The 13,391-nt window shown below is 50.5% G+C and overlaps 1 protein-coding gene across 4 annotated transcripts in view; it reads left to right on the plus strand.

The window, feature by feature from the left end:
• Positions 1–13,391, plus strand: part of PTPRA (protein tyrosine phosphatase receptor type A) — a 112,533-nt gene that overhangs the window by 80,736 nt on the left and 18,406 nt on the right. For 3 of the 4 annotated variants that reach the window (XM_061440960.1, XM_061440959.1, XM_061440961.1), the window contains 4 exons: positions 7,609–7,687; positions 8,096–8,458; positions 10,143–10,160; positions 13,302–13,386. In XM_061440960.1, coding sequence (XP_061296944.1) covers positions 7,609–7,687; positions 8,096–8,458; positions 10,143–10,160; positions 13,302–13,386 — 545 coding nt within the window. The remainder of the gene's footprint in view (positions 1–7,608; positions 7,688–8,095; positions 8,459–10,142; positions 10,161–13,301; positions 13,387–13,391) is intronic. The other variant, XM_061440958.1, reaches the window with a different exon arrangement.

Genomic DNA, 13,391 nt, shown 5'->3' on the forward strand with positions numbered 1-13,391 from the left:
CTTGTCCTATGGTTCCAGTACTGAAAAGGTGGCAGGACAATAAGCTACAGAATCACAGAGTGATTGAGGTTGGAAGGGACTTCTGGAACTCTTATGTTCCAGCCTCCCTACTCAAGCAGGACAACCCAGGACAATCCAGTTGCCCAGGACTGTTTCCACTCTGATTTTTAATGCCTCCATGGATGGAGACTCCACAACCCCCCTGTGCAGCCTGTGCAAGTACTTGGTCACCCTCACAGCCAAACGTGTTTCCTGATCCCTGGCAGTGTTCAAGGCCAGGTTGGACACAGGGGCTTGGAGCAAGCTGCTCCAGTGGAAGGGGTCCCTGCCCATGGCAGGGGTTGGAGCTGGAGGAGCTTTAAGGTCCCTTCCAACCCAACCCATTCCATGAGTAAATAGCGAAGTGCAGGGAAGTGGTGGTTTGTTGAAGGTTGGGCAGGTGGAGAAAGCAGAACCCCAATCCCTTCCTGAGGCTTCTCCTCCTCACACACTGTTGGTTCCAGCCGTTGTCACTCATGTGGAAGCCTCCTGTTTATTTAGAAGCCAAACAGAAAAGGCAAAGAAGCCCAAGTGGGTTTTCAGAGAGGGTGAATGGTTGCTGTGATTCATCTTTTCTGTAGAGGAGTGGAAAAGCAGAGGGTGGGAGAATGATGCTCAGTGACACATCAAAGGCCTTGTTTCAGCTTCGGAGACACACGCGAGGCATTAGTCACTGCCTCTTTGTGCAGCAAACCCCTTCTTCCTCCCTCAACTCCACTGCTCCTGGTCAGAGCTCCTTGGGTGGTGTTAATGAAGAGAAGAAATCCTTGGCATCTCATCCAGCGGCAGAGGTTTGGGATTACAGGAATGAAGAACCTGGTGCTGGGGGAATCGTTGTGCCATCGGATGAGCCCGTGAGCTGCTCCCCTCTGCCGTGGACCACAGCTCCAGCAAGAGGCTGGAAAACCACAACGGGCATTTAAAAGGAGCAGGGAGAGGAAGAGGGAATGGCAGGTTTGTTTTCCAGGGTGGCTGAGCCATGCTGATGGCTTGCTGCCACCAAGAAGGAAACGAAACAAGACCTTTTTCCCCTTTCTTTATGCTCGTGCTTGTTCTCATCCTACTGTGAGCTGCTTCAAAGAGCCAAGCGGTGCAAGCACTAACCTTGCTCCTAGTTTTGCCCTTTTCCCTGCCAAAAAAAAAGGAGGAAAAGTGGCGTTTCTTCTATATTTCACTGCGGTTGGGGTCAGCACAAGGCATTCGGGTGGTCTCGGATGAGCCACTACATTTTAGCATCCTACCGATAGCAGTGGTGGTGCCTGGGGTCCTGGGTGGCATTTGGTTTGCCTCTCATCCTTGCACAAAGAAAAGGATTGCTTAATTTTCCAGGAATGGGGAATATGTCAGAGGTGGGGGTAAATCCTGCCTTTGATTGTGGATGCCTGTATCCGGATCTGGGCAGTTTCTGCAGCACTAAATACTAATTCCTTGCTTTCTGCAGCCTAACCCCCTATAGCAGCACACACTAAAGGACCGGTTTTAACCCCCTTATTACTTTATAAAGAGATTATTTCCTTTCATTTTCCCCTCCAGCATCAATATTCTTGACCACATTTGATGATTTTAAACCATACATCCTGCAGCCCCAAACCCAGCTTTTCCTATAGGGAGATCCTGAGCAGTGCATGGGAGAATGCAGTGCCTATATACTATAGAGAGAGATAAATAGGTGTATATATATGGATGTATAGATACTCATATGTATATACTATATAGAGATAGAAATATATATGCATATATAGATACTTTATGTGTATATATATGTGTATCTATATTACCTGTATATAGAGAGGTAAACATACATATACATAGATAATTTAATGTGTACGTATATACTGTATATAGAGAGATAAACATACACATATAGATACTTTTTGTATATATAAAAATAAATCTATACTGTAGAGAGATATGTGCCATCTATTAATATGTTAATATATATAAATATATATACTGTATAGAGAGAGGTAAACATATATATGTATTTATATGGGGGTTGGAAATAGATGACCTTAAGGTCCTTTCCAGCTGTAACTAGTCTATGATTCTATGATTATATATATAGATACAGATACTTTTGTATATAAAAGGATAGAGATAAATATTTATACATATATAGATACTTTTATACAGATAAAATTATATATACTATATAGAGAGAGATAAATATATACATACATAGATACCTTATATATATAAATATGTATATACTATATAGAAAGGTAAATACATATATAGATACTTTATGTATGAATATTTATATTCATACACATGAAGGTTTATACATATCCTATATAAGGAGGGTTTATACAGAGAAATAAACATATATGTAGATGCTTTTGTATATATATATACTATATAGAGAGGGATTATTGATAGATACTTGTATGTATCTCTTAAGCATAGTTATTTGTATATATATGTATATACAAATAGTTATTTGTTATATATATGTATATACCTATCTATAGCACTGCAGGAACCAGCAGCCGTTCCTGAGGGCTCCTGCCCCAGCCTTCGGAGCAGGAAGGTGTAAGGGAAGGCAGGATGCTGCGAGCATCCCCGTGCCGGAGCCGCGGAGCAGCTCCCGGCTGCTCGGCAGGGCAGCGCCGGGTGCCTGACGTCAGGGTGTTTTTGTGCCGCTCGCAGGATGTCGCAGCCAGCCAAAGGGCTGTGTTGATGTCGATAACATTACAAGTATTTCCTCTCCCTTTCCGAAGGCAGCAGGGAGGGAGCCGAGGGGGAAGGGAGACTCTCGGCTTCCTCCAGCTCTGGGGTAGGGCTCCCGAGGCCTTTTACGTTAAGCAGCGGGTACCAGCGGAGCGCTGGTGTTTCTTTATGCTCCGCTTGGGAATAGGGAGGGTGGAAGCGCAGGGGTTGGGAGCTGGCACAGCCCTCTCCTTGCTCCCGATCCAAGTTAAGGTGATTGATAAAGCAGCGCTGGCAGCCGGGCACAGGAGCCGCTCCAGGGGGTTCTCATGTAATGATGTGCACAGCGAGTCCTGATGCTTCCGGGTGTCCTGGTTCTTCTGACATTCAGTGTAATAAAGCCGTAAGAAACTGGGGGTCTGCATGGACTGCCGGCATCCAGCTTTCCATGGGAAATCAGGGCACGGCTTGGGAAAATCTGTATTCTCTCGCCTTGGCAATCCTTTCCTCCTGGAGTGATGCACTCAAGGATCAATGAACTCATTAAGTGTAAAACCTCTGCTCTGGAGACAGGCTGAGAGAGCTGGGCTGGGGCAGCCTGGACAAGAGAAGGCTCCTGAAGGGGAGACCTGAGAGCAGCTCCAGTGCCTAAAGGGGCTGCAGGAAAGCTGGAGAGGGGCTTGGGACAAGGGCCTGGAGGGACAGGCCAAGGGGAATGGCTTGAACCTGCCCGAGGGGAGACTGAGATGAGCTCTTAGGCAGAAGCTCTTCCCTGGGAGGGTGCTGAGGCGCTGGCACAGGATGCCCAGAGAAGCTGTGGCTGCCCCATCCCTGGCAGTGCTCAAGGCCAGGTTGGACACAGGGGCTTGGAGCAAGCTGCTCTAGTGGAAGGGGTCCCTGCCCGTGGCAGGGATTGGAGCTGGATGAGCTTTAAGCTCCCTTCCAACACAAACCAGTTTGGGATTCTATGGCTATCAAGAGGGTTTTGAAGGGAGGCAGCTGCCTGCTCACTGCTGTATTCCCAGAGCATCCTCCTCAGCAAAGGAGGGACCTGCAGCAATGGTTGGACTCAATCTTAAGGGTCTTTTCCAACCTAAATGATTCTATGATCACCCCACCATCCCAAAGGACTTTTGCAGCTGGTACCCATGGCCAGTCCAGGAGTTGCCTGTAGCTCCCATCCATACAGCAGTTGTGGTCATGGAAATAAACCCAAGTTCTTCTATTGCATGAGTGTTAATTCCCCATACTGGAGGGCAGAAAGAAGAGGGGATTCACAGCTTTTACTTCTTGTCACCCACCTGCCATGACCTGCTTCTGGTACCAAAGGAAAGTGTGTTGAGGATGCGGGAGAGGAGCTTTTGAAGGCCTGTGGGACATTTGGCTGTTGGCTTTAGAGCGTGCAGGGTTGGTATGGCCGAACCCATCATCTTCCATTCCTTAACGTTCCCAAAGGACTCCAAGGACCACGGATGGGAGAGGAACAAGGTCCTTGGGGTCCAGCCCCAGTTCTGCCACCCCTTTGTGTAGTAGCCATGAACAAGTCCATTCCCCCGCTAATTTGAGGTGTGCTGCAAGAGCTGGAGCAGACAGCTCCAAGGATCCTTGGAGCCATTAAGAAAGGCTTGGAAGAGATGGGAACCTCTGTGGTGTTCCAATGATCAGTTAATTACGGCATTGAGGAGCAAGATCTCAGGATGAAGAGCTGGTAGGATGCCAGTGTGGTGGGAGCATCCCTGTTAGCAACTGGTTTGTCTGCTCTTGGGCCAGAGTGCTGCTGCAGAGCCAGTGCTGGCAGAGCTGTGAACCAAATGAATGGGATGACAAATGAATGGGAATCCCAAATGAACAGGATTCCAAATGAATGGGAATACCAAATGAATGAGAAACCCAGATGAACAGAATTCCAAATGAATGGGATTTTCAAATGAACAGGATTCCGAATGAATGGGATTCTCAAATGAACACGATTCTGAATGAGTGGGAATGCCAGATGAAAGGGATGTTGTATAAGTGGGGATCCTAAGTGAACAGGTCCCCCAGTGAACAGGAATTCCAGATGCATAGGATCCCAAATGAACATGATCCCAAAGGGATGGGACCTCTCATTCTGAGAGTCTTTCCTTTCCCCTTGTTACTGTTTTCTTGTGGTAGTGATTTGTTCCCAGTGAGGGAAGCAGTTGTGATGGTGAGACCTCGATGCCTCCATCAGCCCTCACCAGGAGCATCTCCATGCCACTGTTAACATTCATTGGAGATTCAGCATGGCTTTAGCTTCCTCCTGCCTTTGCACGTGGGTCCCATCTCCATGAGGGCCCTATTTCCATGGGTTCCCATAATAGGATGCTCGGAGCAGCTGTTTCCTGCAGGGAGCTGCTTTCATTCTCACTGATGGCTCAGCTTTGTGTGCTTTGCTATTGCAGTTAAACATGGGGAGGACACGAGCTCCCTTTTCCTACACTGTGGGGGTGGAAAACCTCTTTGGCTTAGGACCATCTCAGCTCTGGAGTGTGACTGCTCATGCAGTGGTCTTGGAGCACAGGCTGACATCCCAGTGCACTTAACCACTGGGCTTTTCCCCAGGCTCCAGCTGTGCTGGCTGGCTCTCAGCCCTAAAAACACAGGATCACAGAATGCTTTAGAAGGGAGCTTAAAGCTCATACATCTCCAACCCCTGCCATGGACAGGGACCCCTTCCACTGGAGCAGCTTGCTCCAAGCCCCTGTGTCCAACCTGCCCTTGAACACTGCCAGGGATGGGGCAGCCACAGCTTCTCTGGGCACCCTGTGCCAGAGCCTCAGCACCTTCATCCTTAAACATTCCTTCCTTATAAACATGGGGGTTTCTCCTCCAAAGCCAAAGCAGTTCAGACCAAGCACGTCTCTCTGGCAGGTGGTTGCACATCTTGCATGGGGTGCTTTAAGCTTGTGGAGCATGGCATCGACACCCCATCTGCTGCGGGTTATCCAAACATCCCACCCCAGAGCACAGCCTTGGGGAGGCATCGCAGGAGCAGCAGCAAGAGGCCTCCAATCGGTTCAAATGCATCCAGACAGATCCTTGGACCTCTGCAAAGCTGCTCTTGCACCGGTGGGACCACTTGGAGAAAGCCCTGCACTGCTTGCAGCAGCAGGGCTGGCCGTGGAGGGAGCTAAAGGAAAGCTCTTATCTCTGGAGCTTGGTTTCCTGCTGCTTCAGGGTTTGTCTGACCTTTTGGTCACTGAGTCAGGTCCATTTTTGCCAGGTTTTCTATTGGGGGGGGGGGGGAGGAAAAACATGTCAGTGGGTGGTGCTGATGGGAGGATGCTCCCGGGTGGGGTGGGGAGGATCTGACACCGTTCCCAGCACGTTGATGACTTCAGCGTTGTCCTTTTGCCCGGAGTTTGGGATGGGTCTAGATTGAAGCAGGTTTAAAGAGATCGAATGAGAACAAGCAGCACAAGATGTGTTTAAGGGGGGGGGGGGAGGCTTAGAATGTGCATCAGGAATAAATCCCTTGGTCCATGGCACATAGAGTTTCCTCTGGGCTCATAGCAGATGAGAGATGCTGGCCCATCCTTGGGAGGCCCAGGGCCATGTGCTGGTGTGGGGCTTGGCAGCTTTGGGCTCTCTTCTGGCCAGGAGGATGCTATCTCACATCGTGCTGTCAGGGATCTGTATCTGCCTGGGAGGAGATAACGCTGCCTGCTTCTCAGGAGCTCTTTGAGGTCCACAGAGGAAGGGAATCACCATAAAGACCTTGTGTTTAAAAGGGCTGGGGGAGAAAGCTGAGGGGAAGCAAGTTCAATGATGACATCGCCCTGTACTTTAGCAGGATGCTTCCTGGAAAGAAGCATCCAGTGAGGAATGTGCAGCCTGGCCTGGAGATGAGCCTGGGTTAGGATTATTGTTATTTACGGGTGTTTGTTTCATCTGCATGTGCAGGGAATCTGATGGGGACCTCTGGCCGTGGAGCTGCTGCGAGGGCTGGAGCAGCTCTGCTCTGGAGCCAGGCTGAGAGAGCTGGGCTGGGGCAGCCTGGACAAGAGAAGGCTCCTGAAGGGGAGACCTGAGAGCAGCTCCAGTGCCTAAAGGGGCTGCAGGAAAGCTGGAGAGGGGCTTGGGACAAGGGATGTAGGGACAGGCCAAGGGGAATGGCTTGAACCTGCCCGAGGGGAGACTGAGATGAGCTCTTAGGCAGAAGCTCTTCCCTGGGAGGGTGCTGAGGCGCTGGCACAGGGTGCCCAGAGAAGCTGTGGCTGCCCCACCCCTGGCAGTGTTCAAGGCCAGGTTGGACACAGGGGCTTGGAGCAAGCTGCTCCAGTGGAAGGGGTCCCTGCCCGTGGCAGGGGTTGGAGCTGGGTGAGCTTTGAGGTCCCATCCAACCCAAACCAGGCTGGGATCCTATGAATGGAGCTGAGCCTGGCCTTGTGCTGGTTTTCTGTCCATGCCCAGTAGCAGCCAGGGGCTTCGGTGATTCTGCAGGGATCCCCTGGCTGCTGACCACAGGAGGAGCTGACCTCTCCTCCTTCCCTGCCTCCGGTTCCTGGGCACGTTGGATCAAGACTGCTGCATTTCAGTGTGCAGACCGTTACATGAACATGCCATCAATTTCCCTTAAGACCAGGTGCTTATCTTTGGTGTCAGCTTCATTGCTTGTTCCTCTTGTGCTTTCCTACAGTTCACCCATCCACTGCTTCCTCTCTGGTCACCTTCGCTTCTCCACCACCCTGAGATCCCCCAATGTCTTCTCCCATGCGGAAGATACGAACACAGCAATAAATCCTTCCCATCCACATGCCTGCAGGGACTCCAGCCACACGTTCACTCCTTCCTCCCAGCTCTACACACACAAGCTGCACAGAGGAATCTCCACTTTGAATTCCTTTGGGATAATGTTGCAGGAGGGTTTACATACCTCATCTTTCCTCTCTTCCCCAGGTCAACATGGATTGGCGGTTCTTTCTCCTTTTGCTCGGAAGTGGCCTGATAAGCGTAGGTGCTAACAACGTTACAACAGGTAAAATATCCTCTTTGTCTCCTCTTCATTTGTCCCTAAACCCCCTTTAGGATCAAAGGAGTAAGTGATGCTTAGTGACTTACTCCTTCTGCCCTCCACTTAACTGTAGTATAAACGATTGGAAAGAGGGTGATGGGCTGCAGGTGCTCATAAATGGGACCTGCAGGTCCTATATTGATCCTGTCTTACAGGGGCTCCAATCTTTGCACCTCCTCAATGTCATAAGACCTGTTCAAGTTACCAGGTTCTTGAGGTTTGCATCAGTGCTGTGCAAAACATTCCCTCTCCTGGATTTGGGGTTTTGTGGCTGGTTTATCCTTATAATGATGCAACCCCCCAGCATCTAAACCCTCCAGTGCTACAGAAAGGTATCTCAAAGAGGTTCCCTTGTGCTTTCTCCTCTCACAGAGCCACCCACAACAGTGCCCACCTCCCCCAGGAGCCCCACCAAAGCTCCTACAGCAGGTCCTGAGCTTAGGACTACGACAAGCGCAAAGAGCCTCAACATTAGCACTCCAGTGACTGTATCTACCGTGGCCACAAAGCCACCTACAACCACAGCCACCAGGATCTCCCCCAACGCCACCACCGTCAGCATCAACACCTCCACACTGGGGACAACCACCCCTGTGTCTCCTGCCACCTCCCCTCTGCCCAGCGGGACCCCACCGGCTCCAGGCACCGCTGTCCCCAGCACAGAAGCAGAGACGACGGAGAGGAACTTCAGCGCGACGGTGACAACGCAGGAGACCTCTTCTGCTTCACACAACGGTAGGTGGCTCCTTCACCTCTTCTTCTCCGGGACACGCTGCCTCTGGCTTTGTTTCTTTCTTCTTCTGGAGTTTTGGTGAACAAAAGGGGATGAGAAGATACTTTGGGGTAAATTCCATGGTGATACCGCAGCACAAGAGGGACATGGAGCTGATTATAGACATTAGGAAGAGGTTGCTGGTGAGGTTGGCGCAGGTGGACCAGAGAAGCTGTGGCAGGAAGGTGTCCCTGCCCATGGCAGCATCACAGCCTGGTTTGGGCTGGAAGGGAGCTTAAAGCTCATCCAGTTCCAACCCTTCCGCTGGAGCAGCTTGATCCAAGCTCCTGTGGCCAACCTGGCCTTGAACACTGCCAGGAATGGGGCAGCCACAGCTTCTCTGGGCACCCTGTGCCAGCGCCTCAGCACCCTCACAGGGAAGAGCTTCTGCCTAAGAGCTCATCTCAGTCTCCCCTCGGGCAGGTTAAAGCCATTCCCCTTGGCGTGGCCCTAAAGGCCCTTGTCCCAGGCTCCTCTCCAGCTTTCCTGCAGCCCCTTTGGGCACTGGAGCTGCTCTAAGGCCTCCCCTTCAGGAGCCTTCTCTTGTCCAGGCTGCCCCAGCCCAGCTCTCTCACATGCACAGTGATACATGCACAGTGCAAGTGTAGAATACACATAGCCTTCAAATGGGAGTGATGGGGACAAAAGCCTGAAGATCTGGATTTCTAATACAATCCGTGCTATCAGGGACAGGATTTAATCACTTTTGTATCTTTGCTGCTTCTTTTATCACTGGGGTTGCTGGTTTTGGTGGACTCTCGGTGCATGCTGTGACACATTGGCTATTGCACCAACCAGACCCCGTGTGGCTTCTCACTTGATGTCAGCCCCAGGAACAAACGACCAGACCTGATTCTTTCTTTATTTCAAGTAATTTGTCAGGGAGCAAAATTAGTTTTAGGGCTGCCCTTGCCATTAATCTGAATGGGAAATGTGGATATCAGTCACGGAAGAATTAAGTGGTGCTCAAGAGGGATGAGGCAGAGGCACCGCATGAATTAGATGTTGTACAGGCAGGTCCTGCTTCTCCAAACCTACCTATGTTGTCCTCAAGGCCATGCTGCAGCTCCTTATACATGAAACAAAGGTGTGGGGTGCCCATGACAGCAGCATTACAGCACGAGAGCTGGGCTGTGCTCTCCTTGGCGCAGGTTTGCCCTGGTTTCTTATAGATGGGACATCCAAAACAGCAGGTAGAGGCTTTCCTTGGATGCTCCTCATCCCCATCCCTGAGCTTGGCTGCTCTTAACAGAGCTCTTGGCTCAGCCACTCATTTAAAACCACTCACAAGTGTTATCTCTTTAGTTAAGTGCTAATGAATTACACCAGTGACTTGCTGGTTATAGGCTTAAACAGACCGTGTTATCCATTAAGAGCAGTAAGGTGTGGTTATCCATGCCAGAGCTTGGCCTCAGCTCCCTGCTCTGCTGACAAGCAGTTGGGTTTAGATCCCTTTTCCTTGTTACTACGTGAAGGCTGATACTTGTTTTAACATCCTGGCTTTGAAACTGCTGTTTTAAGGGGAAGGTTTACAAGCAGATGATGAGAGTTACTAAATTTGTTACTGTCTTGGTCTTTGATCCCTCCTAACTTATTAAAATGGATGTTTCTTGGTTGCTAAGAGACTCTTGTTTTCTTTCTCTGCAGGTAACTCTGACAGAAGAGGTGAGAATTCCATAGTTCTTTGCTCAGTAAAAGCATCTCCAGAAGCATTCTGCTATTAGAAACCTCTCCTTGTGCCACGCTTCCAAACTTGCCTTTACAAAGCCTGGCAAGCAGGTGACACTGGTATCCCAACTGATGTTGGCCTTCCCTTCTTAGAAACTCAAGGCCAGGTTGGACACAGAGGCTTGGAGCAAGCTGCTCTAGTGGAAGGTGTCCCTGCCCATGGCAGGGGTTGGAGCTGGGTGAGCTTTAAGGTCCCTTCTAACACAAGCCATTCTATGATGAAACAAGCAATCCTGGACCAATCTGTCCATGTCCTATTAGATACAAAGAGTTCCTGCTGAATGCTCTAAAAACATCATTACCATCCCTAGAGCTGGATGACCAAAAGAAGCCATTCAGGCAATTTCCTTCTTTTTTTTGCTTATGAATTATCTTCATTGCCTATAATTTACCCTGTTTGACCCGGACCCATTCTCCAAATGATGTGAATAATCATTTTTCTCTATAATTCCATTGGCAAGCAGCAGCAAAAAATCCATTACTTGTGCTTTAACAGCACTTAGGTGCATTTTTCCATCTCTTAGTTCTGAGAACTGGCATCACTACCAGAATATTTGCAGTTCCTCATGGTTTTAACTGTATCAGAGAGGGCAGAGCAGAGGTGCAGCCGCTGTGGTTGTCACCTATAGAAACCAGCTTCCTCTGGGTGTTGCCATCATTGCTGTGATGGGTGTTTCAGCTTTGTAAACTCAGTGGCAATCAGCTTTATAGTGCTGCGTGTGCCAAGCTCACACTGATGCAGAGGAAAAGAGAGATGCTCTGTGATAGTTACTGTCAATGCACATTAGTGCAGAGGAATAAAAGAGACCCAGGTCCAAGTGAATTCATTTAAAGTAATGGGTAAGCCACTGGAGAAATGTTCAATGTAATTCCCTTGGATCTGCCATGGCTTAGGCCTGACTATGCAGTCTCTCTGCCATTGTTCATCCCTGCTCCTGAGAGCAAAGAAATGGGAAATGGGGGGAAATCTGGCTTCATCCTGATATTAGTATTACTGATATTACCATTAATGCTAATAAAAACATGAATATGTTCCAAGTGCTGTGACTTGGAGGATTATTCTAGGGGGATTGGTCACAATTTGTGGCACCAAGAAGCAGCACTGGGAGGAAAACCATGGCAGCAGAAAGCGGAGGGGCTGCTGTTGACATGAAGCAGACCTTAGAGCAGCTCCAGTGCCTAAAGGGGCTGCAGGAAAGCTGGAGAGGGGCTTGGGACAAGGGCCTGTAGGGACAGGCCAAGGGGAATGGCTTGAACCTGCCCGAGGGGAGACTGAGATGAGCTCTTAGGCAGAAGCTCTTCCCTGTGAGGGTGCTGAGGCCTGGCACAGGGTGCCCAGAGGAGCTGATGCTTTCCAAGCTGGGGACTTGGAAGATGCTCCAGCACTGCAGGTCTGTGGAAGCAGAGCATGGAGCCCTTGTCCCTTGTCCAAGCAGATTCCAAGTGTGACACCCCTGGAGCTGAGACTCGAGCAGAACAGGGGCTGAGGGTGGTGGCACCACTCCCCAGGGCTGGCTGGGGACCCTCCAGCCCGTTTCCTGCCTGCCTTTGCTGGGTAGGCTGGGCAGCACGGCAGTGGTTAGCTCTGCGGTGGCAAAGCTCTAACTCAGCCAGGCAGATGGGCTGAAGGAATGGCTGCAGGGAGCCACAACAACCCCCAGACCTCCTGCATCCTGCTGCCAGAGGCACCCTGCCCATGAATCACATCTGACAACGGCACTGCACCGGTTGGGCTGAGCTTAACACCAGCCAGGGCAGGAGGAGTGGTCCAGTAATACATTAGTGAAAGGGGCCTGCAGGGATGCTGGAGAGGGACTCTTCATTAGGGACTGTAGTGATAGGAGAAGGGGTGATGGGTTCAAACTGAAACAGGGGAAGGTCAGGTTGGAGATAAGGGAGAAGTTCTTCACTCTGAGTGTGGTGAGGAGCTGGCACAGGGTGCCCAGAGAAGTGGTAAATGCTCCATCCCTGGCAGTGTTCAAGGCCAGGTTGGACAGAGCCTTGGGTGACTTGGTCTGGTGTGAGGTGTCGTGCCCATGGCAGGGGGTTGGAACTGGATGATCTTAAGGTCCTTTCCAGCCCAAATCATTCTATGAGTCTATGATAGCGGGGGACAGCACTAAGGGCCTTGGCAAGGCAGCTCGCCTTCCTCTCCAACAACCAGGATGGTGCTGATGGTTATGGTTGGAGGTTTCAGCAAGAAAGGGCTGGCTGTGGTTGGGTTAAGACACAGCATGATTGCTTTGCCTTCCCAGTCTTGCTTTTGGAAAGGTTCATGGTGGGGAATGCTAAAGCTCAAGCACCAACCGAGTGTGCAGGATGCAGAAATGCTTCCCAATGTATTCCTTGGCTTTTTGCTGCTGGGATGGGGGACATGTCAACACGAGGATGGAAGGAGCAAAGACGTGCAAAACCAGGAGGGTTTCATGTCTTTGAATAAACCCAGGAGGGTTTGTTTGCCCTGCTAGGTCATTGCCTTCAAATCATTGCACAAAGATCACATTTCTTGGTTGGAATAACGGTCCTGGACCTCCGAGCACAGAGGGACAAGTGCAGAAATAAACCAGAGTGCCTCTTGGTAGCTCAGTAGTCAAACAGCGTGGGTTGGGTTGGGAGGGACCTCAAAGCTCCTCCAGTTCCAACCCCTGCCATGGGCAGGGACCCCTTCCACTGGAGCAGCTTGCTCCAAGCCCCTGTGTCCAACCTGGCCTTGAACACTGCCAGGGATGGGGCAGCCACAGCTTCTCTGGGCACCCTGTGCCAGCGCCTCAGCACCCTCCCAGGGAAGAGCTTCTGCCTAAGAGATCATCTCAGTCTCCCCTCTGGCAGGTTCAAGCCATTCCCCTTGGCCTGGCCCTCCAGGCCCTTGTCCCAAGCCCCTCTCCAGCTTTCCTGCAGCCCCTTTAGGCACTGGAGCTGCTCTAAGGTCTCCCCTTCAGGAGCCTTCTCTTCTCTTTGCTGACCCATCCTAGCTCTCTCAGCCTGGCTCCAGCAAGCAGAAGCTACATCTGTGCCCTGTTGAACAATGGCACTGGATGTTTCAGTGTTGATAACCAGCCCTTTCTCTTCCTCTTGCAGATGAGACTCCAATTATAGCTGTGATGGTGGCCCTGTCTTCCCTCCTAGTCATAGTATTTATTATTATTGTGCTGTACATGTTAAGGTAAG

The sequence above is a fragment of the Pezoporus flaviventris genome, unplaced genomic scaffold (assembly GCF_033815535.1).
Source record: "Pezoporus flaviventris isolate CSIRO_AGI_PZ_B2104156 unplaced genomic scaffold, CSIRO_AGI_Pfla_v1 ptg000188l, whole genome shotgun sequence".
In the NCBI taxonomy this organism is placed as follows: domain Eukaryota; kingdom Metazoa; phylum Chordata; class Aves; order Psittaciformes; family Psittacidae; genus Pezoporus; species Pezoporus flaviventris.